The 27,395-nt window shown below is 42.4% G+C and overlaps 3 protein-coding genes across 16 annotated transcripts in view; 1 reads left to right on the top strand and 2 right to left on the bottom strand.

The window, feature by feature from the left end:
* Positions 1 to 260: 260 nt before the first annotated feature.
* On the bottom strand, positions 261 to 7,046 carry LOC145975630 (transient receptor potential cation channel subfamily A member 1 homolog). Of its 2 annotated transcripts, XM_083106230.1 has the most exons (10): positions 6,934 to 7,046; positions 5,061 to 5,318; positions 4,729 to 4,981; positions 4,364 to 4,566; positions 4,061 to 4,282; positions 3,629 to 3,957; positions 2,894 to 3,149; positions 2,169 to 2,462; positions 1,744 to 2,015; positions 261 to 1,645 (listed from the first exon to the last, which is right to left on the bottom strand). In XM_083106230.1, the coding sequence occupies exons 1-10, from the start codon at positions 6,988 to 6,990 to the stop codon at positions 1,477 to 1,479; spliced, it is 2,313 nt and encodes a 770-aa protein (XP_082962356.1). In that variant the 5' UTR covers positions 6,991 to 7,046; the 3' UTR covers positions 261 to 1,476. The 2 variants fall into 2 exon arrangements, with proteins under 2 accessions (XP_082962356.1, XP_082962355.1); XM_083106229.1 differs by lacking the exon at positions 6,934 to 7,046 and having other exon boundaries at positions 5,061 to 5,581.
* LOC145975634 (cysteine-rich protein 1) lies at positions 7,045 to 12,677 on the top strand. Its single transcript, XM_083106251.1, has 3 exons — positions 7,045 to 7,256; positions 11,700 to 11,852; positions 12,112 to 12,677. The coding sequence occupies exons 1-3, from the start codon at positions 7,217 to 7,219 to the stop codon at positions 12,153 to 12,155; spliced, it is 237 nt and encodes a 78-aa protein (XP_082962377.1). The 5' UTR covers positions 7,045 to 7,216; the 3' UTR covers positions 12,156 to 12,677.
* Positions 12,678 to 13,357: 680 nt separating this feature from the next.
* Sv (paired box protein shaven) overlaps positions 13,358 to 27,395 on the bottom strand; it is a 152,132-nt gene continuing 138,094 nt past the window's right edge. For 6 of the 13 annotated variants that reach the window (XM_083106231.1, XM_083106232.1, XM_083106237.1 and 3 more), the window contains 7 exons: positions 26,330 to 26,586; positions 21,318 to 21,403; positions 20,644 to 20,938; positions 19,301 to 19,399; positions 18,475 to 18,705; positions 17,723 to 17,818; positions 13,358 to 16,754 (listed from right to left, as the gene is read on the bottom strand). In XM_083106231.1, coding sequence (XP_082962357.1) covers positions 16,519 to 16,754; positions 17,723 to 17,818; positions 18,475 to 18,705; positions 19,301 to 19,399; positions 20,644 to 20,938; positions 21,318 to 21,403; positions 26,330 to 26,586 — 1,300 coding nt within the window. In that variant the 3' untranslated portion in view covers positions 13,358 to 16,518. Of the gene's footprint in view, positions 16,755 to 17,711; positions 17,819 to 18,474; positions 18,706 to 19,300; positions 19,400 to 20,643; positions 20,939 to 21,317; positions 21,404 to 26,329; positions 26,587 to 27,395 lie in introns of all 13 variants that reach the window. The other 7 variants (XM_083106235.1, XM_083106236.1, XM_083106242.1 and 4 more) reach the window with 7 other exon arrangements.

Here is a 27,395-nt window from a genome sequence, read left to right as displayed (position 1 = left end):
CTGCATTCGCGGACTCCCTTCAAGCGAGTTTTTCGACTCCCGTTTTTTGCTCTACCGTTGTTCCCTTTTAAACCGTTGCCCAAACTAAATTTCAGCCGCATCACTGTACATACGTATCTGTATGTGCGTAATTTTTTATATTTAGCAAATTTTTAATTAGTCTACCGCGCAAATTTCACGAATGCGACGAATCTATCGTGCATAACATTATACGTGATCGTTTTTGAAAATGTCCTCCCTATGTTTAAGTCTTTCAATCTATTTAATGCAATTTATACGCAATGAAATCAATTGTATCTTTATTATCACGAAATATAATTTAAGTTAAAAGTACCTAAATATATAAATATATTAAAGATAAAAATAAAAAAAATTTATAATAAATTTTTTTATTTTTTACATTTTTTTATAGATGAATAAATGTTCCTCTCTCATATTATCGATGCAGAAATCCTATAAAATCATGTTCTGCGAAAAAAAAATTAAAAAAAGGAAACACCAGGAAGGCGAATAAGAGGCAGCGAAATTGCACGGGGGTTTCGCAGTGGGAGTTTGCCGTCGCGATACGATGTGTACCGTTGGAAAGAGAGCGTGTACGCTGCATTTCGCAAATATACTTATCCGGCTTATAATTTATGCTCCGCAATATTTTTCGGCCGCGCAATTCTCAAGCCGTCGTTGCGTATCGTCTATGCTTTTTAGCAGTCGGATATATGGAGACGCGCACGCGGAAACTCGCCGGTTAAACGCATGTGTGTTTGGAGAAAAAAGAGAGAGAAAATAAAATAAAAAAAAGATCTTTAATACTGGCGTATATATTCAGAGATACGGCTACGCGCTCGAGGTTCTACGATAGCTCGCGCGGTTTATATACTACCGTAAATATCATTAATTACCGCGTAATTCAGCCTTATCGGTCATTACGCGTAAATCTTGCCTGATCGTCGCTAATTTCAGCGAAACCGAGCGTTTTATCTTTAGTGCCGCGCCGCGAGACGTATCGCGGGGCAATAAAAGCGGAGGCATCCACCGACAATATGTGATCGGGTTATAAAAATTTAGCGTCTCTTAAAATCCGCTCCCGAGCGGATTTAAATTCATTTTAAAATAATCGACGCACCGAAATAAAACGCGCGATTCTGCCGCTTGCGGTTGCAGAAACGCGAACCAGTTTTGTGGTGACATCTGTACGTCATTTGTACGTGTCTCGGATCTCTTTATGCAGCTGAAAAGGCAAGGTGGATCGCTGACTTATCATTATGCTTCAGTGTTGCATTTGCAAGTGCATTTTGCAGTTTTATACTTCTCGGTTATTCTTTCCAATATTCTAGAAAGAAAGTCGTATGTTATGTCGCCAAAATAAAGCGAGTTGTATCTATGACATTCGATTTCATGATTGTAATAATGCCGTTGCCAAATTAATACGCGTTCATCACGCTGATGAATAATTGCAATTATGCACATTATGTTAATAATTTACAATCTTCTTTGTGCGGACTTTCTTTTGAATCCACGCCGCATCAACGATCTCCGATTCATTAAATTGCGATAATATTGTGTTTTTAATTCTCGTATTTGTTCCTCTAAATTGGATAATATGGAAGTCAGCTTCGCGTCGCCAATCTCTATATTTTTATTCGCCAAACTAGAAAATAATACGTCATTGCATTAGCAAGATTTAATTTTAATCTTCGAGGCTATAAGTAGTAAAGAATACACGTTTATCAATTGCGTAATACATACTTGTCGTTCTTATAAAATGTCTTGGTAGCTAGCAGGAATAAAGCCTCTACTAGATCGGCAGGAATCTTGGAGGGTGGTTCCGTGAGATGATTCACGTGATGAAAATAATTTTCACGCGAGAAGAGTGTAATTTTTGTGGGAATGTCGCGTCTAGAGTGTAAAAGCATTCTTAAGCGAGGATGTAGCCAATTGCCGCGGAAGATTCGGTGTGATGTCACCCTCTCCAAATGTGCGACAAACTCCGCTTGTTTCAATAATCGGCGTATATGACCCTGATGTGATAATTAATTCAATTAATTCCTCTGATTATTCTGGTTAATTAAATAATTGCATATCGATGAATTGTTAGCTTATGTATTATTTGTACGTAAAAGTGTATAGGAAAGAAAGAGAGAGAAATTTCAATCTCTGAATTCGATTTGTACCTCCTTCTCGAGTCCTTGAATGTCGTTGACTGCCAGACCGATCATGAGGTTAATCAGGACGATACTGGCAAGCATGGTGAAAACGAAGAACACGATTCTACTTGTGACTGGCAGGAAAGACATCCTGCCGTTCTCGGTTCTGCTGAACAGCTCCTCGTACTCGTACTCACCCATCATCATTACCACGGTCCTTACGACGGCCCTCCACAAATCGCGGAACTGGTCGTTCCCGTGGAACAAAACGGCAAAGCTCAACGCGAATCCGACAATCAGGTAACCAAACGCCAGGAGAACCTGAAAGAGAGTAAAAAGCTCCGGATACGCGTCGTTATAATCGCGGGGGTGGTGCGCGGCGAGGGAATCTCGATGGGATATGGCGTATCGTCGACACGCCGCGACTTTTACAATCCGTACATTTGTCTCCTCTATCTGTTTTTCAACCGTGCTCGTGCTTGAAGAGCTCGTCATAGGAAGCGCGAGTCATCAGTCTCGAGCGATAGAATCCGGAGATCAACGATTATGCACAAAGATACATTCCGACGAATTACGTGACTGGTTACATATTATAACGTATTATTTCAATGTTATTGTCATTAAAGTGAATAATTTTAGAAGAAAATCAAATTTTGTGATAATTTTGATAAATTTTTCATAAAGAATATAAATCTAATCATAATTTTTATTCCGAAATATGAAAAGTATTAGAGTTGATTATTTCGGCTAACCTTCAGGATATTCTTCAACACCGTGGAGAACATGAGTGCGTAATATCCCCACATTGGAACTCGACCGATTAACAGCATCATTTGCATCCAGCTAAGCAAGATTGCGATGCTCATGGAATGCAATACCCAGTGCGCGCATTGATGAGACTCAATTTCTTCCTTCGAACACTTTGCAAATTCGCCCGCTATTGACGTTATCAATGACAGTGTGGCGCATATGAATGATAACCATGTTTCGAGTTGCCTTAAATAATGTCTGAAATGTTTAAAAATATATAATTGAATATACAGGTTAATTTATAAACATTCAAAAACGTAGAGAAAAGAGATTAAAATCGACATATTTTATTTTTGTAAAATAAAAATTATTACAAATATTTACAAATATTTTTATTAAAGATTATTTCCTATCAGATTCAGACCACAGTTTTAATAACGATATTGTTCAAACACTATATTTTTATTTTTGTTAATAAATTGTTTGTAAAGCAAATAAAAATTGAAATGAGAAATTTATCGCCAATAAACACTGACAATTGAAATTGCAAAAACTGATTTTAGTGTAAAGTAATAAATGAAAAAAAATATGAATTTGTATCTAAATTAATTAACTAAAGAATCAAGTTTATATCAGTTTTAATAAAGTGCAACGTTTAATTGTTGAGAAATATATGTCGATATATGTCGATTTTATCTTTCCTCTAGCAAATTTTAATTATCTGAATTCGTATTTACTTCGGCTCTAGTAAAACTTGAATCATATTATGAAATAGCAAAAAACAGGAACAGATCTCGAGAATTCTTCTAGTCACTACGTGGTCAGTATTGTCTCGCACAAACATTATGGCGTAAATCGAGAGGGAAATGACGAAGAACAAATGCACGAGCATAAGAAAGAAAAAGAATATTCTTAATCTCGCCCACTTCAGTCTGAGAAACGTCTCCACAAGTGGATGCTGTAATATCGCCAGTTGCGTTATATCCGACGCTGCGGCTATAACAGCCGTGACTACTGCCATTTGCATCTGGTGCTTCGGAGCCAATGTACCGAAGTCGACAATGATCTTTAACAGAAACATTCATCAGAACTTAGTAACGGCGATATATCTTAGAGTAAGAACAGTATATATCTGTCACTACCCGCGTTAAAGTCCAAGCAATTCTTACATTGTCGTATGTCTCTAGAGGAGAATTATTAGTCGTTCGTACGCAAGAATCCAGAATTTCCGTTATAAAGGCCAATGGTCGCGGGATGTGAGCGAATATGGCATCAACGACGGTGATGCCGGTCTTCGTCGTCGCGACCAAGTTAGCTCCGTGTTCGATCAAGGCTCGTACGCATTCGCGATGACCCCGATAAGCTGCTCTATGAAGAGCCGTACGATTGATCTAAGCGAAGAGAAGCAAAGTGTCATCTCGGTGCAATTTTGTTTCATCCTCAAAGCGAAAAGAAACATCCGATGAACCGACCTGATCGCGAGTGTCAATGTTATGAGGTAACATTGCCTCGAGTAGAACCATCAGCGTCTCGATGCTTCCTGTACTCGCGACAATGTGAAGCGGCGTGCTTCCGGAGCTTTTGCACTTGTACATCGGCCACGCGCCGTTCGACAATAATATCTCCGTCGCTTCTGCGCTGCCCAGCATCGCCGCGTTATGCAACGCCGTGGTACCTGATGGAATTGCGCGCGATTGTAAACTCGAATGACAGAGAGACGGCGTGTGACATTGTCGGGAGTTTTTTTTCGGCGCTGACGAATTTGCGGTCGAGTAAAAACCGCGACGATGACACACAGCGCGATTCTATTGCGTAACGCTCGGTTGATCAATAATACCCGTGTCGGGATGAATAACGTTGACGAACACCTTCGCGGCGACCAGAATCTTGACGATCTCCACGAACTTAGTCATCTCTTTGAGGTCATCGCGATTCACGACGCTCCCCGCCAAGAGTAAAGGAGTGATGAGGCGCTCGTCCTTTGCGTTCACATCCGCGCTGTGTTCCACCAAAGCGCGCACGACGTCGGCATGATTATTCTTCACCGCCTCGTGCAAGGGTGTCCTTCCCCAGCACACGGGTAACGGCAACTGAAACGACGAAAGGGAAGAATAAAATTCTTTAAATCGAGCTTAATAAAATCTCGATGATCCTTCTCGCGATACGAACTTTTCTTCCGACGAAACAAGATGTCATCAACGAAGTATCCGGGCTGCTCTTGGTGCACGAGTAGATCCCGACTTTGGCGTCGACGCATCCTTCGTGTCGGAGAAGCCACTCTGTCACGTCGATGTTTCCGCGATGCGCCGCGTAATAAAGAGCGCATCTGCCGATTTTATCCGCGTCGTTTACGCGAGCACCCTTCTCGTACAGTCGATCCAACAGATCTATCCTCCCTTGCCAGGCAGCCACCTGCAGGGCCGTCACCTGGAGAGCACCCACCGGGTGAACGTATCTGTTTTGACTGTCGCGCGCCAAAATCTCGCTCGCTCGATCAAACTCGCCGTTCTCGATCGCCAACACGAGCGCGACGTGATCTGGATCGCATTCGTGCTTCGCTGTCATTCTTCTCCTTCGTGTCGACGGCGCGAATTAATCACAGGTCCGCGAATCCCATAACGCTCGCCAACGACTGGCGCGCGACGCGCGCAATTAATGCGGGCATCTAATCGCCATCGAGCGGATGTGGGCACGCGAAGCGGATGTGGTCGTGTTTCTTATTTCGGCGCGCGATCCTGTTTTAATATCGCATTAATTCGCGTATGTTCCTTAGTTCCGCGTAGCTCGTAAATAATCTAATTGACATAATTACTCATGGACTCCGATGCATCCGATGTTTTTTTTCCCCCTGTATGTTTACACAACCGCTATTATCGGATAAAAATCTCGTATTCTATTAGCGCGCGCGGACAGAATAATTATAAACGCATGGCAACGTATCGCATCGCACTGCGGAAAGTAAAGATCGCGGCGTGTCGAACGTTGAATTTTTTTTTTACAGCGGCGAATAACTCGCGGCCCCGGATATTTGTATAATCTCGTTAAAATAAATTCCAAAATTCGCAGCGGAATTTTCCACATCGCCCTCCGGCTACGCGGGCGTAGCTACGCGGTGTCTCCTCCCCCGACCCAAATTCCGATAATTAATTAATTTCGTGGATATCGCGTTGCAGTTTTATGAGTAAATACCTTCGAAGCGAGTACATTCCGCCGTTCGATACCTCTTGATACCTTCTGTTCCGTTATATTCGCGTGTAACGAACTATCGATCTGAATGCTCGTGAACCTGCGTCGCGTTGCGTCGCGTTTTGATAACGAATTTGTTCACAATAGAGCTAACGGGATTACTTCGTAGCGCGTTAGAAGAAAGTAACGAACGTATCGAACGAAGCCAACCTCGAGCCCCGTCCGTTACTAGTTTAGTATCTGGTACACGTACAGAATGCCCTGGATTCTTCACATTTTTTTCTACTAATTTTTCGATCAAGAATTCGATTAGAATCGATTTTTCTAGGTACATACGAAACCTATTAATGTTTCTTAAGCGATCACTATTTTTAATTGAATAAATAAACCATAGAATGAATGAGATTTATTATAATTTTGCAATGTAATTCTTTAAAATATACAATACTTGGTTACAATGAAAAGTAAAACAAAGACAAAGAAACGATAAATAAAAAATATACATTATTTAGCAATTTTTACATTTTTATATGTAGAATGTCTAATAAATAAAAGAACAAGAAAATAAAGAAAACTACACTTTTAATTATTTATATGCATTTTTAGATTCGCAATATTGATATAAACGAATAGAATAGCATTTGATATAAAATTTAAATTATTGATGCCTGCAGCGGGCAAAGCCGATAAATGAGCTGGCAGTTTCTGTTATAATTCCATATTAGATATAGAGGAAGTAACGCTATAGAGAGCTGCGGAAAGATTCTATCGAGATGGAGGGTAATTATTAATGGCAGGTGCTAAAGAATTCCACAAAGCGTGCGGTGTATCCAAGACACCCTGTGTGTATACATACGGACACGCGTAGATGCTCGCACACGGAATTGCATAACGACGCGAGCACAGGTAACATTTGCCCTGACGCTTAAGACACACGCGGCCACAGCCGGGGCCGGACTCTCGGTTTGTGCAGCCGTTAGCCTTAACACACGTTCACACGCTCAATCAACTGGAGAGAGCGTCGCGTTACTACCTTGCCGGGCCTCTCTCAGGGCCAGTACGCTTCTGGCCACGCCGCTGAGAGCATCTTTCCGTTAGTTAGACGCACAGTCGAGCTAGGAGTCGGTACGCCTAACGAGATGCCGAATTGCCCAAAGTGCGACAAACCTGTGTACTTTGGTAAGATGACAATTACATTATCGCGGCGCCAAGACGTCGAAACTAGTATAATTTTCACGGGTCGAAAATTTCCGATTCTACGAAGTGTACCTTCTACCGAAGTGACAATCGTAAACGTTGATCATCTTGTACGTTCGTAGCATCGAGAAATCTGATCTTATAATTAGTAGAATTATATAGAGAGAGTAAGGCTTTATTTACTAATTTAATGTGACTCTTAAAGTGTAGTCCTGTATTCGAGTTATTTTCTTATGTCACTCTCGTCTCTCTTCGAGAGTGGAAAAGTGAAAAGTGGCATAATTTTATTTGTAAAAATTGTTCTTGAGCACTGCTGTTTCGTAAGCGCAATTACGTAATAAGTTATTGTGTCGATCATTTGTATAGCGAAGAGAAGAGGTTATTGAGTATCTCACATCGATAAAGACGTAACGTAATAATCACAATTTATGAGTTTGTAAACTGTGTGCGTCGTATGATATGAAAGTTTAGAGTAATTAAAAGTAGAGAATATATTGCATAAATTTTTGATTTCTCTTTTTCTCTGATATTATATATATGTAACTATATCTTTTTATTATTATTATCATCTTCCCGGAAAATGCAGTAGGAATCATATTTGATAATAAATAGAATGCAATACTATTAATGGTACGACTTGCATATAAATATATGCCATTTATATTTTATATTTTATAATTTAATATATATATTCTTTTAAAGAAAGAAAAAGAGAGATAAATACAATATAAAATGTATTACATAAAAATATATATATATAATATAAAATATTCTTTCTCTCTCTCTCTTTCTCTCTTTCTCTCTCTGTCTCTATCTCTTTTCTCTCTTAATATATATCTATCTATCTGTTTCTGTCTATTTATCTTTGTGCTTAAATTCATAAGATTCAAGCTGTACAAAAAAGGGATAGAATATCAGACAAACATAAATACTTGAAATGGTAAACGCGCGGTGACGACATCAATGATATCATTAAACGACCTCGGAATTCACCTCGGCAAATATTATGTCAGTCCGTTTCACTGTATTCAAGACTCGAGTTTTTACTACAAGATAAAATGTGAATGAATAATCCAATCAGAGTTTCTACAAAATAAACAATTCGTAGTTCTAGCAGAAGCTGCACCAAGCTGCGAAGGACCGCGGATTTGCATGAGATTAAGTTGGCAGCATAACGTGTCCGTTTCATAACGAATGACTTCTGCTCATCATCAGTTCGTCGATGCGCGTTACAATTCGTTTTTATATTCGGAAAACCGGACGACCGTTATCGACGATGATTTTCGAAAACAAGGAAACGACGGCCTCGAAACCTACTTCAAACGCGCTATAATACTGCATCGTACTTTGTAACTTGTACCGTAATTAGTAGTCGGCGAAACGTTGCGCGTGTGATAACGTTATCTATTAGTCGAATGTGCACTTTGAGACTCGCGCATTGCGCATAATAGTTCTGTCCGGCCATAGATAAACAGTGTAGACGGATAGTTATCGTGCGCATTCACCTGCAAAGTCCAAGGTTCTTTTTTTTAGATTTCAGAACTGATACATTCGCGAAAAATTCGATACACGATGGCCTAGCTTACACCGATTGATACTTGTATCAAATAGTGTATTTAAGCCGCTAACTAAACCTTATATAATAGAATATTTACTAATTATCTATTATTCGGTTTATTATTTTTTATACGCGTATCAAATGATCCGTAGAAACAAGGCCATCTTGGATGCGTCTCATTCCGACGATAGACAAGAACACGAATCTGAAAAAGAGTCGACGCGTGTCAGTTTCGCGTTTAGACGTGCATTTTTAATTGACTTGTTTTTCCTCCCGAAACTTTTTTAAAGTCCACTGACACTAACGGAATGGACTGCATTTTTCACGCGGCACGAATGAACATGCGATATGAATGTTAGATCACGACGACAGATTGGAAAAAAAGGGACACTCCCTTTCCGTGTAAAATGCTCGAAAACGAATGCGAGTCATTGAAATTTTTTCACGCTAGCAATTGAATTATATATTGCGTGTCTGCATTTGTCAAATATACACAGAAAAAAAGTATGCTAATTCAAAAAGAGAAACGGGAAAAGGAGAAATCGTGACGTGAAATGCGACGATGGGATGAGAGCAAGGAAACTGCATCGGGCAAAGTGCAACACACAACGATAAACTGTCCAGCCGTGAGGACAACAACAAAGGAGACGCGGTTGGTATATATCGCACGCGCGCGCACAGGTACTAATAAGAACAACACAGACGCAGCATGAAACAGGTTTGCAGAAGAATAGCTAGGTCTCATGATACGAAAAGGTAGAAGAAGAGAACTCGCGAAGAGAGTAGGTTGGAGTTTCCCGCCGCAACCCCCGCTACCGTTGGAAAGGGAGAGGGAGAAGGGACCGGCGTGATGCGAGATCTCCGAGGGGTTTTCTCGGGTACCCAAAGGGAAGAAGGCACCGCGTGCGAGGGAAGAGGGGGAAGGTACGATAGTTGCGGACGGCGGTTTGAAAAGAAGCGAGCGTGGGCGAGGATCGCGGTGGAAGACAAGAGACGGTCTCGGTCGACGAGGTCGAGGGAGAGAAAGAAACGACGGGGCCGGAGGACCCAAAGGTTGAAGGGAGAATGACGTTCCGAGGGAACCTATGCAATCAACGTAGCGACGATGACGGCGGTGGCTGATTGTTTAGTTCCCCGGGTACAACGAATCGCGTTCACGGCACTGTCTCTGCCTTTTCGCGCGCGGCGAATGTGCCGCTGACGATTATGCGCCCGCTTCTCCGTCGTCAGATAATTAGGAGTTAATTAACTAATGGCCCTTTATGCGCGCACCCTTCTTACCCGCGATACACACCGCGCGCCTTCTCTCTCTCTCTCTCTCTCTCTTGGATCTTGTTTCTCTCCCGCCGTACGTTCGCCATATTCCTCATCCTCCGCTGCATTTCGCGCTTTTACCGATGCATCCTTTCCTCCTCCCCGATGCGCACCCACTGCACACTCTCGTCTCGTCATTTTCCAATTTCCCTCGCTGGCGCTACCGCCCTTTGTGCTCCTTCTTAGACACGGTGGAGCGTTTGAATGCAACCACCAGCTCGCTGCGGTTTTCTCTTGCCTCTTTTTTTTCTTTCTTTTTGTGTCTCTTTTTTTTTGTCTCCCCCGCGAGGTTTGATACGCTCTAATGGCGTGATACGTCGTAGCGGAGGAAAGAAAAATCGGTCTCCGGCTTTCGTCGAATCTTTTGTCGAGTCGCCGGATACGTATGAGCTATATTCATGAATAAGGGTATTAGAAGTCAATGAAATGTCAACTCTCGTAAGTTAAAATGGAATTCGCGAATTTTTAGTTAAAGCGGAAAATCGCAAAAATTACTTCGCGGAAAATTATATTATAAGCCGACTAAGGAGACTTATCTTTATCAATATATTTTATCTTATATATGATTAATTAATAATATTACCTACTGATAACTACTGAGGATTACTAAAGTGATATATTTGTCTCCTTTAAAGAATGCATGCGATTATTTATTGTCTTTCCAAATATTTAGAATTGATAATCCAGAATAAATTTAGGATTAAAAATATATATTTACATACACATAACACAAATAACAAAAGATGTAATATTTCAAAACGACATCGTATAAAATTTGCAATATCTCAAAAAAATATGATCTGAATGAGTCTTGTATTTTTTCTCTTGTATCGTTTCATCTTTTTTTCCAACAATCCTATGGTAACAAGGGTGAGCCTTTCGTATGCACATCCCGATGTAAATTTCCGTAGATGCATCTGGGAGTTAACTGAGCTGAGGTACACGTATAATGTGACTCGCATACGAGGGAGATTTAAAGATTTTTTGTTGGAATCTACAGACGACGCGACATCCTTTGTGAAATACTCCCGCAGAATGTTTCGCGTTCGCGCCTTTAATAAATAACATACACCGATTGATTCCATCGGGACTTTGACATTGGATTTTCTAATTTCGAAATTGCTAATGGAAAGGTTCATACCATCCGTTTCTCATTCTCACCATCCACAATTCAGATGTGTTCAATACACTTGGGGCTTTCGATTTTGCTGCAAATAAGACGATATAATACTATTTTGGTAAAATTATTTTTATTAAATATTATTTTCTTTCAGATCTCATTTTATTTCGGATATTGCAAATATATCATTCAAGTAACATTACCGTCCGGTGTGTCATCATCCTTTGTCATTAACATGTGTGCTCACTAAATTCTGTTTCTTTCACAGTGATTACTCTTGCGTTAGCAAACGCGCTTGGGAAGCGATACGCTAATGCGGTTTTCTCATTAGCGTAGGAAGATAAAATTTAATATGGAAAGCGCGACCAGTTCCGCCGCGGTGAACCACCTTTTACGTTACGAAACGCGCGTTAACATTCATCTTGTGTTGCAGCCGAGAGGAAGACATCCTTAGGCAAAGATTGGCACGGTTCGTGTTTACGCTGCGAGAAATGCAATAAGACCCTAACACCCGGGGGTCATGCCGAGCACGAAGGGAAACCCTATTGCAATCACCCTTGCTATGCAGCCCTGTTCGGTCCAGGAGGTAAGTGGAAAGCTTCGTCTCGGCTTGAGCGCGTTGCGCTTCGTTTCTCCTAAAACTGCTTCATATTCAAAACCCTTCGTAGAACGTCGTCGTGTCCTCTGCACTTAATATATTAAATTAATATGTATCTCTCTCATCCCCTTATTCCACTCGTTTATATGCACATCTCATCGCACTTTATACTGTTTTCAAATTAAATTTTTCCACCGCTTGCGATATCAAGGAGATCCATCTAACGAAGCGATTATTATGATTACAGGTTTCGGACGTGGCGGTGCTGAAAGTTATATTTACAATAAGTAAATATATATAAAGGCAACAATATTTTTTTAAGTTAAAATATACAATATTGTACAATTTTGAACACAAGGAGCAAGTATGCGATTAAATAAGATAATGATCATTATTATTAATTCCGGATATTTATATATAGGTAAATATTTCTATTTTCTACAAAATATTCCGAGAATGTGTATGTGTTATTGAATATATTGGAAAGATATATTCAACATTTGTGAACTATTGAATATAATATTATATATAAGGAAAAAAAACTAAATTTTATATTAATATATTTTTCTAACACCCATATCTATACACATTCTTAATTGATTAAAATATCGTATAGCGATAATATAGATAGTGCAGGCTACATGCTCTCTGATGCGTCAGACTGCATAACGCCGATAAAGGAGAGATATACGTTTACAACTAAAGATGCATTGCCATCAGAAACGGAAAAGGCTGAAAATTGAAAATTCTCGTATAAAAATAAGCTATGTATTTATAATACAAAATTTTACTCTCTTATAATTTATGAAAATATTTTTCTGTAATTTTTCTGTCATTATCGATTTTCTGCACAGGAATTTATATGACTGCAAACAGATGTCGCTAAATGTACCTCTTCTCAGCTTCAAATATTTAATTAGTTTTTACAATTTGAGAGATATAAATATTGTGCTCATTATATATATGCAACAAAAATATGTTTTTATATGCGTTATAAATAGTTAAAAGATGTATATTTATATTTTATTGCATCTATCGTAACTCTCTATCGCAATTTTACTATATCTAATACAATGCTGCGATAAGAGAACTGATAATTTAACTTTATCTTTAATATTTCTTTCTTTTATAATATTACAGTGTGAATGATAAAAAATAATTTTTAAAAAATTCTCTCTAATATCTAGATAAGTTAATTTGAAGATAAATTGCGCGTGCTTTAGAAAAAGAGCCAACGATAATTATTCTTAATGATATTTTGCAGATACCTTTGATTTTTGCATTACATCATTAGCTATTTAATCAAGTTATTACACATATATAAAATCTTTAATCTTGAATGTGTCTTTGACAATATATGTTGAAAAGTAAGTTATTATAGGTAATTAAACATAGAAATGAAGTTCATATAAACGTTATATATTTATTTAAAATACATAATATATGATGAAGAGGGAAGAAATTATAGAGAGTTAAAAAGCGTAGAGACCACGTTCATATAAACCTCATATTTATTTAAAAAGGATGTACAGAGTTTTGTTTGCAAGTATCAACAGCGAGACTCGGCAAGAGCGGCGCACGGAACAAGAATATCACACGGGAGACGAATCGAAATAAAATGAGACAATTGTGTTTAAAAATGCGCGGCCGCGGCATCCTCGAGTCGAAATCTCACAGAGATTCGCGAATCTACAATTTTCATGAATTTTTCGCCTATCACTCGAATGCCGCGCACAGTCATTTATCTCTGCGTTTTTCACACTTAATTTTTCAATATTATTAATCGTGCTTCATCAACTGCTTTTTTTCCTATGGAGGCTAGAAAACGTTTACTGCAATATTGCTCTCTCGACAGGTTCTTTGGCAAAACTTATTACACATAGGTCATCATTACAATTAATAAATAATAAAGGTATTAAATAATAATATAATAAAGATGTGTGTGATGATGATACAATAATAATATAATAATAATATAATAATAATAATAATCGTGATAAAATAATGAAAATAGTGAAAATAGCAAATAGAATAAGAATTAATATATATATAATCAGCGTCATTACGATAATAGCAATAAAATAACAATGTATAAGTACGCAATAATCGATCGCGGGATAATCGCACCGAGCATCGGACGCAACATCCAGCCGATGTTCGGCTACTCAAGATGCAAACGTATACGCACGTTATCGCTTCTCGAACTATTCTAAAAATTTGTGCCTTTCGTTCGACAGTACCGAACTGGGAAACTTGTGTCGCCGGGATTTATAGAAAGCGCGAAAGAAGAAAACGGTAGCAATCTCTCGCATCTTTTCTGCATCTGCGCTTATACCTTCCCGCACGGCTTCGTATCACGCTATTGTGAGTGTAAGTAATATCGCAATTTGCCGTTCGACTAACAATTTAATCATTTTATTTGCAATCGCTAATTACAATTGTTAATTAGCTTTCAATCAAGATAAAAGTTGCTAAAGAGCGTAACGCAAAAGACATGATGTGGGGGACGAAACGTTTGATCCTCGCGAGTACGGTCTAATTATCGGGCGAAAGGCGATCGACACGGACGGAACATTAGGTGAGAGATTTGGGAAATTTGGCCAATTAGCTGGGATCGATAATTTCGATTTCGCGAGTGCGCTTTGGATCGACGCTAACAGTTCAAATAATGTCTCTTACACATCGACATGTTTAACATTATAAGACAATATTCGCCTTTGGATTACTTCAAACATATTGCAATATTTTGTTCACTAGCGCACCTTCCCTTTGAGTATATTTGTGTACGTGTGTGTGTGTGTGTGTGTGTATATGTGTGCGCGCGCGTGTGTGACTAGAAATTGTCGGATTAAGTATCGCCAAGCAATTTCTGATCTACAACGTTGTACGGCGTACTGGCTGAATTAATTCCGAGACGCATGAAATTGGTAGCGCGTGCCGCTGCCGAGGCGTCAATGATTAGCGCGATTATTAAATCGGGGAACTGCTCTCTCGCGCGAGCGTAATTTCTCATTAAAAATCACCGACGCGCCCGGCCGCTAATTGCGCCTTCGTGATAATCTTCTTCGGGCGCGTTCTGCCCGACGGCGAGCGGGAAGCAGCACGGCTTCCGCCGTAAAGCGGAAGCGCGTCGAACGGAACGGGGGAACGAGCGTGATCGCCGGGCCGTCGAGGAAATGTCCATGCGCCGACTTGCGCTAATTATCACGAGTACGAATGCTCTCCATACAATGGCGCTCGATATCCTGCTGCGATTCACATGCTTATCTTGACAACAAATTTTTTTTTTAATCGAGCATGGACAGTGAAAGAATATTTTAATTTTAAAATTGTTTAAGCTATCTCTTTTATTTCAATTATCTCCATTATTTTGTTCTTTAATTAATGACTTTACGTCGATCCTATACACGCCGCTCGCGATTACGCGTGATACATCCGTGCGGAAAAATATCCGCCGCTCAAAACCAGCACGCTTTTTGCCACAGTTGCGCGACGTGCTCGTTCGTTCGACTATCCGCGTTACGTGTATCAATGCCTGTGCGTGCTGCGTGCGTGGGTGGTACGCGTGTGACATGTGTACGTGCATGTGTTTATGGATTTGCTCGCGCATTTCGTGTATGTTTGTGTGTGTGTATGGTCTTTGGTTTCTACAAAAAATATATATAATATCCTTAACAGTAGTGATCGTTACGTCGACTCCTGATTTAAAAATCTCAAACTTATCGAGTTATACTCTACGATACTCTTAGGGGATGAGGAGGGGTTCGTCGTGCCTACGGGAGAGAATAAACGTGCCATCGGAGCGCTTGACTTTTTTGTTTACACAGATCATATATATAATATATATATATTTTTTGTATTCTTATTTATATATGTTCAATTTATATATATTTACATGGTCGGCGACTACGTTTGCTAACGCAAGCGCGTGCTCGCGTGGACCATCGCGCGGAAATTACGCTAACTGAGGATCATTAAATTAAACTACCTATCACCGCGTGCTCTGTCCAGAGAGCCGCAGCGATATCGTCTACGACGTGATCGACTCTCGAGCGTTCGATCTACTCGCGTCGCCGCCAATTGTCGGCAATTTACGAGTCGATCGATTGATCGAAATCGATCGACGATTGTTTCCTCGGATCGCGATGGAAATAAATAAAACGCAGTAACTGACATTTATAGCGGCGACGCGAGGGAACTCTGTACGCCAATTTCGACACGATCGACGTCACTCGCATCAAGTTCGCTTTACCTGGTATCACATCGCGCGCTTATCAATTAAATCAAAATTCTCCAGTTCTTCCTCCGATCCACGTTCAACGTTTAGAAAACTTCTAGAATCTCTTCGACGTCTCTAATCCGAAAACGTCATTTTACCAGGTTTCCATCGACGTCCCAAAAGATTCTTTCCAACCGCGCTTTCCTCCTCTTCGATCTTCCTCTGCTGCCGTTGATCCGTTCAATAGATTCTACATGCGAACCCTCCACCGCGCGCTTTCCCGATGCGGTTAAATCAGAGATCATTGCTTAATTTCGACGTGGTGTCTCTTCGTGATATGGCGGCCGTTGTCGCAGAGCCCGCTGCCTCCCCGCCGATTACCGGGAGTACACTCGGCCAGAGGCCATTCCCCCCGATATTCGCGCGGTTCGACCATCAGGCGAGATAGAGGTCCGTCGGCGTGACGGAGGTGTGGTCCGGCTTGGTGCACGCGCTTCCGGTCGGCGAGGCCGCGCTGGCCCCGCTGCTGGCTCTCGTCGCCGCCAGGGGCGAACGGCTGGCCACGTCGGCGCTGCTCTCCGGACCACCGCCGGTGCAACCGCCGCCACCGCCGCCCCCCTGCTGCGACGTGTGGGTGGACGTGTCTCCGTTGCAGTAGTAGTACGTGGAATCTGGAACGAGAGATGGGCGATTTCACGTTCGTCGTGGCTCGAATCTGTGGATCTCTCTGTCTGTGTCAACAGTCTATGTTCCTGCTCAACGTATCCTGCGCGACGATAATGTCGAATCCTTGCCGGTTCTTTTAATGCCACGATTAAAGTACTCGAAATGTTACAAGGGAGTTTACGTTGCGCGCATCTAAATTTCTCTCGTCTCTCGCGAGCAATTTACAGCGTTGCATATTCAGGCGGTTTCCCCGCAACGACGTTTTCGCGCGCGGAATTAAAATGGAATAAATTGCTTTCCGCGGTGCACACCTATCTAATTTTCGCGTTTAATTATAGCACCTCACGTAACGCTCGCGTGGAATATCGGGAACGAGGAGGAAATAAGTTGAGCGTGCGCGCCGACAGGGGAAGGGGAGCGAGAGCGCTGCGAGATATCGCGAACGGGATCTGCGTTACGTGTTACGGATTAGTTGTGTATCGCGTGTCCGATATATATAAGAGAGAGAAAAGAGTGCTTTATTATTCTATTCGCTCCTCTCTCTGCACGCGCGCCTTCTTCTCTACATCCATGTACGCTCGCCGAGGGAGAGGGTATCGCGATCTTTGCGTAGTCTAGCGTTACCTAGGATTGAAACCGTAATAGAATAACGCATGGAACTAGGAGCTCGACCAAATCTCATACCAATCGAGTCGATTAATCCGCGTTTTAATGAAGAACAAAGTCAGCTCGCGCGAAATTACATCTGCGGCTTGCGTATCTGTCAAAGTTTTTGTCGAGAGAAAAATTTTGGCATCTCCGAGTATTGCACATAATAGTCTGCGACTTTACCGGGTTTTGCGAGTGATCGCGAATTTTTTTCTCGATAATCGATGGCGATGGCTCGGAAGAAGGGAAAATGCAGCTCTGCCGTGCCTTCGTATATTCGATTCATCCCTGATCTAATCGGTACTAATACTCACTGTTTACTTACTGAGCAACCCGCTTGTCGCTGCCCCATAACCATAGCCGCTGTAGGGTGCACTCGAGTACTGGGAGTACGCAGCACTGTACGCATAATCGCCACCACCTGAACAAAAGTCGATGATAAGCTGATTAGCGCGAGTTGACAGACGTCTCCAACAGGTCTCCGACAGTGTTGGCGCGTATGTTAATGTCTCGATTAATTTCCGAAACTCGTCTCTTGCGGCTCGCGCGCGAAAATGCGCCAGTAATAAAGAGTAATTTAGACTCTCGCGTTGCAAGATGATTTTACAGAGTAATTAAAAAACTCACGGCACTTGTAGCAAGTTCTCATTACTATTCCTCGAGATAATCGATCTCTCGCTGTATTATAATTATCATTAAGCAACATAGTAATAACAACTCTCTTTGAAGAAAAGAAATGTTGGAGATAAAGCGAAAATTAATTATATTTATTACGCAAGGAATATAAATAAGAGAAGAATATATTATATATACACATCTACTAAGGATAAATATGTGTCGTCATAGTATCCTTCATTGGTACGCGATTGTCTCTCTGACGGACAGAAATCGTCGTCCTTGCGAGCAAAATTGCCGTTGCTGGACCGCCCCGAACTGGTAAATCAGTGCTCCTCTGTGAAAGAGCTCTGACTTACCCTCCGAATGTATCGCCGAGCCCGGTTCAACCCCCGGAGGGTATACGAGCGCGCTTGTCCTTGACAGACGGTTAAGCAAGCGGTTGTGTCTGATTGTACTCACCGGTGGCGTAGTGTCCGAAACTTGGGAGCATCGTCGAGTACGGCGGTATCGCAGAGGCTACTTGGGGCTGAGAAACTGGCGGCTGCAAGACCGTCAGTCCGGGATCCCCTCCGGGGGTGTTGGGGGCCGCGGGGGTGGCGTTTGTCTCGTTCTGCAACGAAATCGGGGGACTTTGCTCGCCCCCACCGGCCCCCACCCCGACATACGATACTGCGACGGTACTGCTCTCTGCTATGGCCATGCACAACACAACACGACATTCGAGTCAAGCACTAGCTAACGATCAGCGCCTTACGTCTAAAGCTTAATTAAACTGTTTCGGTAGGATTGGGAAAAAATCTGGAATCTGGGATTTTGATTGCTTCGAAATACTATACATTTCAATATTTTCCATGTTTAAATCTATTTTCAATTCTTTTCACTTCTTCCTGACTCAACATACGTGACATTTAAATCGATGTAAATTTTAATCTTGAAGAAGAAGAATTAAAAGTGCGTTGTTTTCATTCGACTCGAATGTAAAAATGAAATTTAACGAGCTAAGAAAATACTCGAATAATCGAATACTGTTATTTCTTTGAGATCTAAGACGACTGCAATCTCGTATGCGCAAGTAATAATAGGATAATAGGAGGATTTTTACAAAGAGAGCGGGAGATACCGCTTAATCTCTTAACAATCGACGTTGGTAATACACACTTGAGACATATATTAGTTGGACACGCGCATATCTGAGAGTGGCTCAATAAAAATCTTATGCTCAGCGAAACAGATGTACATGACTCGGCGCGAGACCGTAAGAGAACTAAAGAGGTGGCGAACTCACCGGTGGTGTGGTAAGGAGACATGTTAGCCCCGTCCAATGTTTGGCTCAATTTTAGTTCTTGCATCGTCAGTGGCGCGAGCGGCGTCAAAGTACCACCTGCTATTAAGGGATCCCCATTTTTCCGTTATTGCGGTTCTCGTATCGTCGACGGACGATCAAGGCGGAACGTTAAAAGGTCGGTCGCGAAAAACGCGCATACGTGTTGTCAAGGATTTCTTGCAAGAATTATTATAAAGGATAGAGCGAGGAGATCTCGATATAACGCAAGCTTCCCTTGCGTACAACGTTCAACGAAAAGCGTCAAACTACTTTCCCGTACAATCACTTTACTTCGCGACACTACTACATATTAACGGCGGGGCAGCAAGTTGCGCGATCGCGACTTGGAGCGTTTACGTCGTCCTTCAAAAATCTTTCGATCCGGGGCGAAGATCCTCGATTGAATTTCATGAGATGAAGCCGCCGTTACACGCCTCGCTTCGTCCATTCCGAAAGGCAACGATCGGGAGAATTCGCGGCGTGGCGCGACGCGACGCGGCGTGACCGAGTTGCTCGCAACACGTGCTCCATCGGAGAAAGTTCCACTCGTGTGTGTTGTGTACCGGTTACTTTTCAATAGCTCGTACCGTCCGTATACGTTCCGCCGTTGATCGGTCGCCTTTAAACGGCGCAAGAAAAGTAGAGAGCGAGATAGAGTGGAAAAATGAAGAGAAAGAGAAAAAGAGACAGAGAGAAAAGAGTGAATATGTATATGTACGTGAGAGGAGAATAGGCGAGAAAAGTGAAAGAAAGATCCACGAATAAGAATCCCCGGCGATATCATTTTGATAAGAAGAGAAATACAAGCGTAAAATAAAAAGGAAAAGAGAGAGAATGTATGGTGAAAGAAGTGAGAGCACTATTCCCTAAAGCTGGAAACGCCGAACCACCGTGTGGAGCCTCCCGCCACCTCTTCTGCCGTTGCTCGGCACAGCTCATGCATTATTAAAGCCATGTATTTAGCCGATATGGGTATGCAAAGCAAGACGTAAGCCGCAATAATAAGCGTACAGGGAGGAGACGAGATGAAGGAGGGAAAGAAAGAAAGAGAAAGAGAGAGAAGAGTCTTCGAGAATGAAGAGGAGAGGGAGGGAACGAAGGAAGGTGGTGGACTCGGTATATGACATTACGTACGAGAGATTGTGGCGCGCACACTGTCTAGGATTTCTGTGAGAGGGGAGGAACGGAGAAAGAGAGATAGATAGATAGACAGATAGATAGATAGATAGAGAGAAAGAGGCCACGCTGACAGGGTTGAGGGTTGTCGGAGGGTGTCGGAGGGTGAAAAGAGAGGGAACGCTCACCTATGGTGCCCCCTATGGGCGGAGTGTAGAGATGGGGCGTTTGCGCTTGCGTCATCGTGCTGATGGTGCCCAGGGAGTCGTACAGCTCGGCGGAGGTGGCAATAGCGTTCCCGGGGAATCCGCTGTGTTCGTAGTAACCGCTGCCACCTCCGCCACCTCCACCGCCACCGCCGCCGCTGTTGCCGCCGCCACCTCCGCCGCCGCTGCCGCCGTTTCCACTACCGTTTGTGCCATTGCCGCCGAGTTCGCTCAGGAGCTTGTGCTCGTCCTTGATGCTCCATTTACTCGACCACAGCTGCAACATAGACCGGCGGAACCTAAAGTCGAAGTTCGCGAGTTGGAGGGACATCCGAGAACAAGCGCCAAGATTGACTTGGATGTTGTAGCTCGGTTCGAGCTTGACTCGGTCCCGCGATTACCGCAACTGCCTGAGAGTTATGCGGAGATTCTATGCGGAACTTGTGCTCGCTTTTGATTGATTAGGGCGTTTTAATCGAGGTATGCTATACACTTGGGCTTGACCTATGCCCGAGATTACGATCTGATTTAATTATCTGCATAGGTAATTAGGTAATATGAATAGTTAGATATACGCGATTAAATGCACTTGGAAATACAAAATTATTTATTGAAACGTATCGCTGCTTAAAAGAAATTTTGTCGGCTTTACTCACGTTTGAATACAGCTGATCGCCGTTGTAGTTGCTTCTTTGCCTCTTCAAGTCGTTCTCCGCATGGTCGTTCAGGTCGCGATTATCGTCTGTAATCATTCCAAGAGTTGCATTTAAAAAAAAAAAACAATTTATATTTTCTTTTAATTTGAATTTTTCCATTTTCGTTCAATAACAGAGACAATCGTGATTCCGATATTCGAGCGAAATGTCCAACGAATGCCATTCGATTCCGTCGGTATCTCGAATTTGATAATTTCGAAATGAACGAGGAAAAATGAATCGAATGGTGCGATCGCACCCACCCACATACACACATACACGCCCGCGCGATCCGATACGCGGTCGGCCTTTCGTATTAACCCACGAATCAAGACACAAATTAAACGTGGCTGGCCGAAACTAAATTGAATCTGTCGAGTGGACGCGGCGCGGAGCGGCTCGCGCGTAGACGGCGTATGGCATTGATAGATAGAGAAACAATTTCGATTCTATTATACGTCTTTATTATCTCTCGGCCGTCCCGGCGGTTTAATATAGGGACAAGCACGTGGGACGAGTGTGTCGTTATTCCGATGCCGAGGGGGGGGCGGACGGTCATCGCGAACCCTTGCCGGGGATGGAGATCGAGAACGGAACCGACCGGTGAGAGCTGCAGGGATGGTCGAGTAGAGGAGGGAGGAAGGGGTCGAAGAGAGAGAATGACAGTACGGACGTAACGTCGCTGGCGGTGGGGGTAGATAGCCCAACGTTCTGGGGTATCTCGAATAATTAAATGACCATCCGAGGGTAGGAAAGAGGGGAGGGGGGAGAGGGTCTAGCATAGGGCTCGTTAAACCTCCCTGTCAAGTTGTGATTGTCCGGCCGGCCGAGAGAGCGACGGTCGACGACCATTCGAGCGGCGGGGTTTGTTCCTGGACCGCTATAAAACCCTCGTTTCAAACACGGCGGTCTCCCTGAATCTCTCTCCTCCCAGTTCCGCTCGAATTTTACGATTCGATCGGCCGAGTTAATCGCGGCCGAACCACGTCGCGCGTACAAGCGCGTACCGCGTTGCGACACGATTTTACTAAGGTTTAAAGGCCGTTTGCCGGAAAGATCCGCTTTATACGTGAGCTTTTCGGCTGATGAATTGATAAAATTGGCCATCGTTTTCATGCGCCAAGAATCGTCTTTCTTTTTGCTCACATGCAAAATTGTGAAAAAATTATTTAAAAAAAAACAATGTTTTAGATTACATTACACAAAATATTACTAACGATGAACAATGAAAATCACAATTTTTTCTAACAGCTAAATCTTATATTTATATATTTATATATTATTATTATATTTATATATATTATTATTTTAAAATTTGTACGTGTTGTATGTGTCTTCTTTTTTTCTTAGTTTTATAAGCTACGATATCGAAATTATAGAATCGTTTGAGGAGGCATACTTTTATACGAATCGAAGTTTACGAGCTTCGGAAAGTCGAAATCATAGTTGGTCCTCGACAGATTTGACAGCGAATGAATTATGTCGCGCGGAAGGAAGGTCAGCGCGTCCCCCTTAAAAAGAGCAGTAAATCGAATAATTCGATTGATGCTCGAAAGGGCAAAGTACGAGCGCTTGCGCAAGCTTTCTCTCTCCTTCTCTCTCATTCGCGTTATTCGAAAGCAATTGAGTCAATGTTAAGCAATACAATACACGGGTAATAATGGACTCTAGGGCGAATCTGGCCCCGCGACTGAAATCCCCTAACGTCCAGGGGATGTATAGGGTGGGACACGCCAGGCTCTGGGATTCTGCATGGGGCCAGAAGCGCGCAGATGTAACGCGACAACAAACAGCCCCGATAGATTGCAACGCTTCCCTCGAGAGGCCGTTCGTAAATTCGTAATAAGCTCCGGGAACTTTGGGCACGGGCATGTCTTGGCTCGTTCGTCTGAGGCATAAATAATCGGTTGCCGCGCCGGGACCGATTTTTCTCGACCGACGAGTCTCAAATTGCGGAAACATCCGTAGAAAATTTTTACAACGTGTACATTTCTAGCATTTGCATGGTTAAAAGTAATCGATTTTTGAAATTACATGGCAAACATTCTTTATCTCGAATCACGTTCGATTTAGAGTTCCTTTAATAAGGATTAAAAAAGTGCGTGGAAAAAGTTAATAATGATGATTTTATTTTTAATTATTTATTTATGAAAAATAAATATGTGCAACATTTTCGATATATATATTGTTCAAATAATTTTATATTATTAAAATTGTGCACTCAAACTCATCAATAAATTACTAATCCATTAAAATACTAATATAAATGACTCTTTCATAGGAATATGAAACACGAGCTGTTTACTAAATCAAGAATTATAAACATAAATGTCTACTTGAAAAATTGCAAAATTCGTGCGATACTTACTATCATAATTAATTAATTTGTTTATAATTGTATTAATTTGTATATAAAATTAATTTGTATGCGCTTTTGTTTACGCTTCAAATTCGCGCGAAAGTTCGACTGTTACGTGTGGCAAATTGAGTAATCAGAAATCATCGTGTCGTAACTCTTATTAAAGGAATCTTTTAATCCGACTCAGCCGCTGCAAAATAGCGTCTCAATCGCCCGAGAATCGAAGCAGGATCGAGCACAGCACCGAGCACAGCTCCGTAACACAGTTTTTCTCGAGTGCCTCTCTCCGGCCGAAGAGCGTTTCATTAAATTTGAGCACTTGCGGTCGATTTTTACGTTCTGATGCAGCGAAGGCAGCGGAGGAACGCTCGTTGAAATTCCAGACAGTTAGGCGGTACACGCGTACAACACGTTACGTGCACGCCGATGGTCTCCCAGGGGGACAGGGAGGCTAATGTGTCGCCGGGGCCCGAGATAGAAGCCGCCTGTGGTCTGTGAAGTTTATAATCTAATACGTACAGCTCTACCCTCTCTCGACGCGAGAGCGCTCGCGCTCGCAAAACATTGAGTGCTTTCGCCGCGGACGCGACCGCTTTTGCGGCCGCGTATATCGCCGCTCTCATAATCCGATTATATTGAATTACCCGTGTACCCATCGGCATACATACACGCGCGCACACGCACGCACGCACATTCTACCAGCCGCTCGAATCGATATACCGGAATCTCGCCGCGAAACGCGCGCTCGCGGAATTTTGATCGAGCTTACGCGCGGTTTTTGCCGACGTGTACGTTTTGCCGCGGAATAGAATTACGTCTGTTCCGCGGAATCACGGAGAAATCGTATTAGCCTAATAGTCTCCGGTGACACAGGTAGAGAGATGGAGAATTCTAGCGCCTCTCCGAATATCGGACAAGGCGCGTATATTTTTTTTCTTTTCCCTTTCCTTTTCCTCCTCTCGCATTATATTATTTCGCACTTTGTAGACCTCGGGATGCGAGATCGAGGCCGAAAATTCTTCTTCCCTCTCTCTCTTTCGCGAGGCTAAAACGCCGTAGTCGGTCACGTGTACGTGGCACGTGTCAAGAATATTTCGGGCCGCGTTATTCACGCAATGACAGCAGAATGAATCGCAACACGTGCTCGGCGACGTTTGACTGATAACCTTGCTGCGTTATGCGGCTAATCTTGGTTCGCTCGCTTGGGGCGCAACGAGTGCTCCAAGTGGCTCGATCGTTCACAAACGAGGCGCGTACGACTAGAAAATATCCCGACTCGAAACATTTGTCTCGATAGACAAACGCTCGTCGCGCATATAATGCTCGTCGTGTTCTATTTACATCGTCTATTCCCCATAATCGTTACTTAAATTATTATCGCTCGACGTTATTGTAAGAAGTTGCTTGTACTTGGTGTAAACGATGCAATGAGTCACTTGTAACGGGATTTGCGTTTGCCATTAAGAAATAAGCGAATCTCTCCATTCTGCCTTTGCGTGCCTCTGATTTTAGTAAACATCACAATTGAGTGGAATATTGTTCGCAAACCTTTGTTCCGCGACTAAATAACGCAGCGAAAATTTGGAATGCTCGAGAACAAGACAATAAGCGCGCACAAATTGATGCTGGAGGTTTTCGCGATATCACCGTAATATTAACATCTGAACCTTTCCGAAATTGTTCAACTTCTCCATTGTCTGTGCCTCTGACGTGTAAACTGACTTAATTCACGTCGATTTACTGGACCGTAACGACGATATAAATGCTATCGTATTTCTTACTTAAAACTTGCATGTCGCGCAATTATCGTTAATTTTCATACCAATTATTGCGACGTCTCATTGAACCAGACTAATAGATACCGTATTGTTTTGTTTTTGAGAGAGAATTCTAGTTTCTCTAAAAGTTTAAAATAAAAATATACACCTACATACATATATGTATTTGTACCAGAGACGGTCACTATCAAAATTCAGTATCGTAGTTTTAATAATATCATCAAAAAATACTCTATTATTATTTAAATTAATTATGCAACTCTCATCAAATAGACTGAAAAAACTTTCAAATTTTTAGAAATCAAACTTTCGAATTTTTAAGCTGACTTACAAATTGATTTAGCATGTAATGTAATAACATGCAATTATATAATTTACAAAATTACGAGTCAAAAAATTACTTTATAAGTCTTTTATTTTACAAGATCCGCAAACTAATTAAGCAATATTTTATAAAATTTGATAAAATGCAGCATTTAATTATGTTGAAAAATATATGCATGTTAAAGAAGGCTATGTCGATTTTGTTTCTCTCTCTAGGAACAACCATCTTAACTATTGAAACGTGTTACAAGATGAGCTCGTCGCTATTCGGTTTATATACTCGCGATATTAATAACATTTCATTCCCCCATGCAATACTTTCGTACCGTGCTGTCTGAGATTTCTGCAAGTTCAGTTGCAATTCGACATCTTTAAAACGATCTCGTTGCCGATAATAAACGTACTCGGTATTAAATAATGTTGCACGATGACGGAGCATACGAAGAAGGATATACGAACGCAGAAGAAACCGGGGTCAGCGACACGAGTGAGGAGACTCGCGAGTGACTCACCGTCAACGCTGCGTTTCCTCTTGATGCTGTTGCCATTGGGATCCTGATGATGCGCCGGGATGCCCAGGATGCCACTGATGCTGTAGGCGTTGGGTGCGGTGGCAGCGGGATGACCTGCCGCTGTCGCAGGTGCATGTGCTATCACCGACACGGAACCGCCGGAGCCTGGCTGACCTTGCTGCTGACCTTGCTGCTGCTGCGCCTGCTGTTGCTGATGCGCGTGCTTGGCCTTCTCCGCCGCCTTGTTCCTCACGATCCTGCGAACAATAGGTCAAGCACATCGTGTAGCAAAATCGCCACGTCATGAAGAGACGCGTCTTCCTCTCTCTCCTTCTTTCTCGGTTAAAAATCCGAATAGATTACGCCAACTGGTAATAAATCGCGCGACGTCGTCCATCGATTTGGATCTTATCGAGAACGCTTTCGGCGCAGATGCATCTGCGCTGCTGTATCTATTAATACACGGTGACTTCATAGAGCAACAATGAAGTAACACAAAGTACCGATTGTTAATTCCGAGTCCCTTGGACGCGGAGCGATTCGAGATCGACGATGAGACCTGGACATTGTTACGAGACAAGATCTTCCCGTCGAGCGTGCTCGATCCTTCGCGCGATGATCGAGATATTGAACGATCAGCCATTTGGATTGTTAATTCGAATATCGTCCGAGCTGTTTAACGCGTAAAAGTTTCAAACGGATATCGATGTTTATTGCATCTTATTCTTCAAGACATCTCACCTTACGGAGATTATTCCTACTAAAAGTGATCTCTCTTTGCTTCCTCCGCGAGAACGTCCGTTGGAGCGTTCGATGCGGAATGAACGAGCTGTCCCGACAAAAGTAACGATTGTTCATTCCAGTTCCATCACGGCTGATCATAAATCCCGACATTGCCGCTTAGAGTGCGAGCCCAACGTCCGCTCGACTCCACCGGCGATAACCTGGTGCGTGGCCGCCCCGCGCGATACCGATCCGCGAGTCACGGATTACACGATGATTAATTACGATTACGCGGGTCACTTCGCGCACGATCATTCTCCTCTGACGTCTACCTAGATCTACC

Source organism: Camponotus vicinus, unplaced genomic scaffold, assembly GCF_025532165.1.
Source record: "Camponotus vicinus isolate PSW18456_S1 unplaced genomic scaffold, iyCamVici1.0 SCAF_8, whole genome shotgun sequence".
Taxonomy (NCBI): domain Eukaryota; kingdom Metazoa; phylum Arthropoda; class Insecta; order Hymenoptera; family Formicidae; genus Camponotus; species Camponotus vicinus.
This window is presented reverse-complemented; position numbering and strand designations above follow the sequence as displayed.

What these genes read in the sequence shown, in the direction of transcription:
- LOC145975630 (XM_083106229.1), bottom strand. Translation starts at nt 5,456, where the DNA reads ATGACAGCGAAGCACGAATGCGATCCAGATCACGTCGCGCTCGTGTTG. An exon ending in CTCTAGAGACATACGACAAT is followed by an intron (nt 3,958 to 4,060) that starts GTAAGAATTGCT and finishes TTTCTGTTAAAG; the next exon opens with ATCATTGTCGACTTCGGTAC. An exon ending in TGTTGAAGAATATCCTGAAG is followed by an intron (nt 2,463 to 2,893) that starts GTTAGCCGAAAT and finishes ACTCTCTTTCAG; the next exon opens with GTTCTCCTGGCGTTTGGTTA.
- LOC145975634 (XM_083106251.1), top strand. Translation starts at nt 7,217, where the DNA reads ATGCCGAATTGCCCAAAGTGCGACAAACCTGTGTACTTTG. An exon ending in CGACAAACCTGTGTACTTTG is followed by an intron (nt 7,257 to 11,699) that starts GTAAGATGACAA and finishes CTTGTGTTGCAG; the next exon opens with CCGAGAGGAAGACATCCTTA. An exon ending in AGCCCTGTTCGGTCCAGGAG is followed by an intron (nt 11,853 to 12,111) that starts GTAAGTGGAAAG and finishes TTATGATTACAG; the next exon opens with GTTTCGGACGTGGCGGTGCT.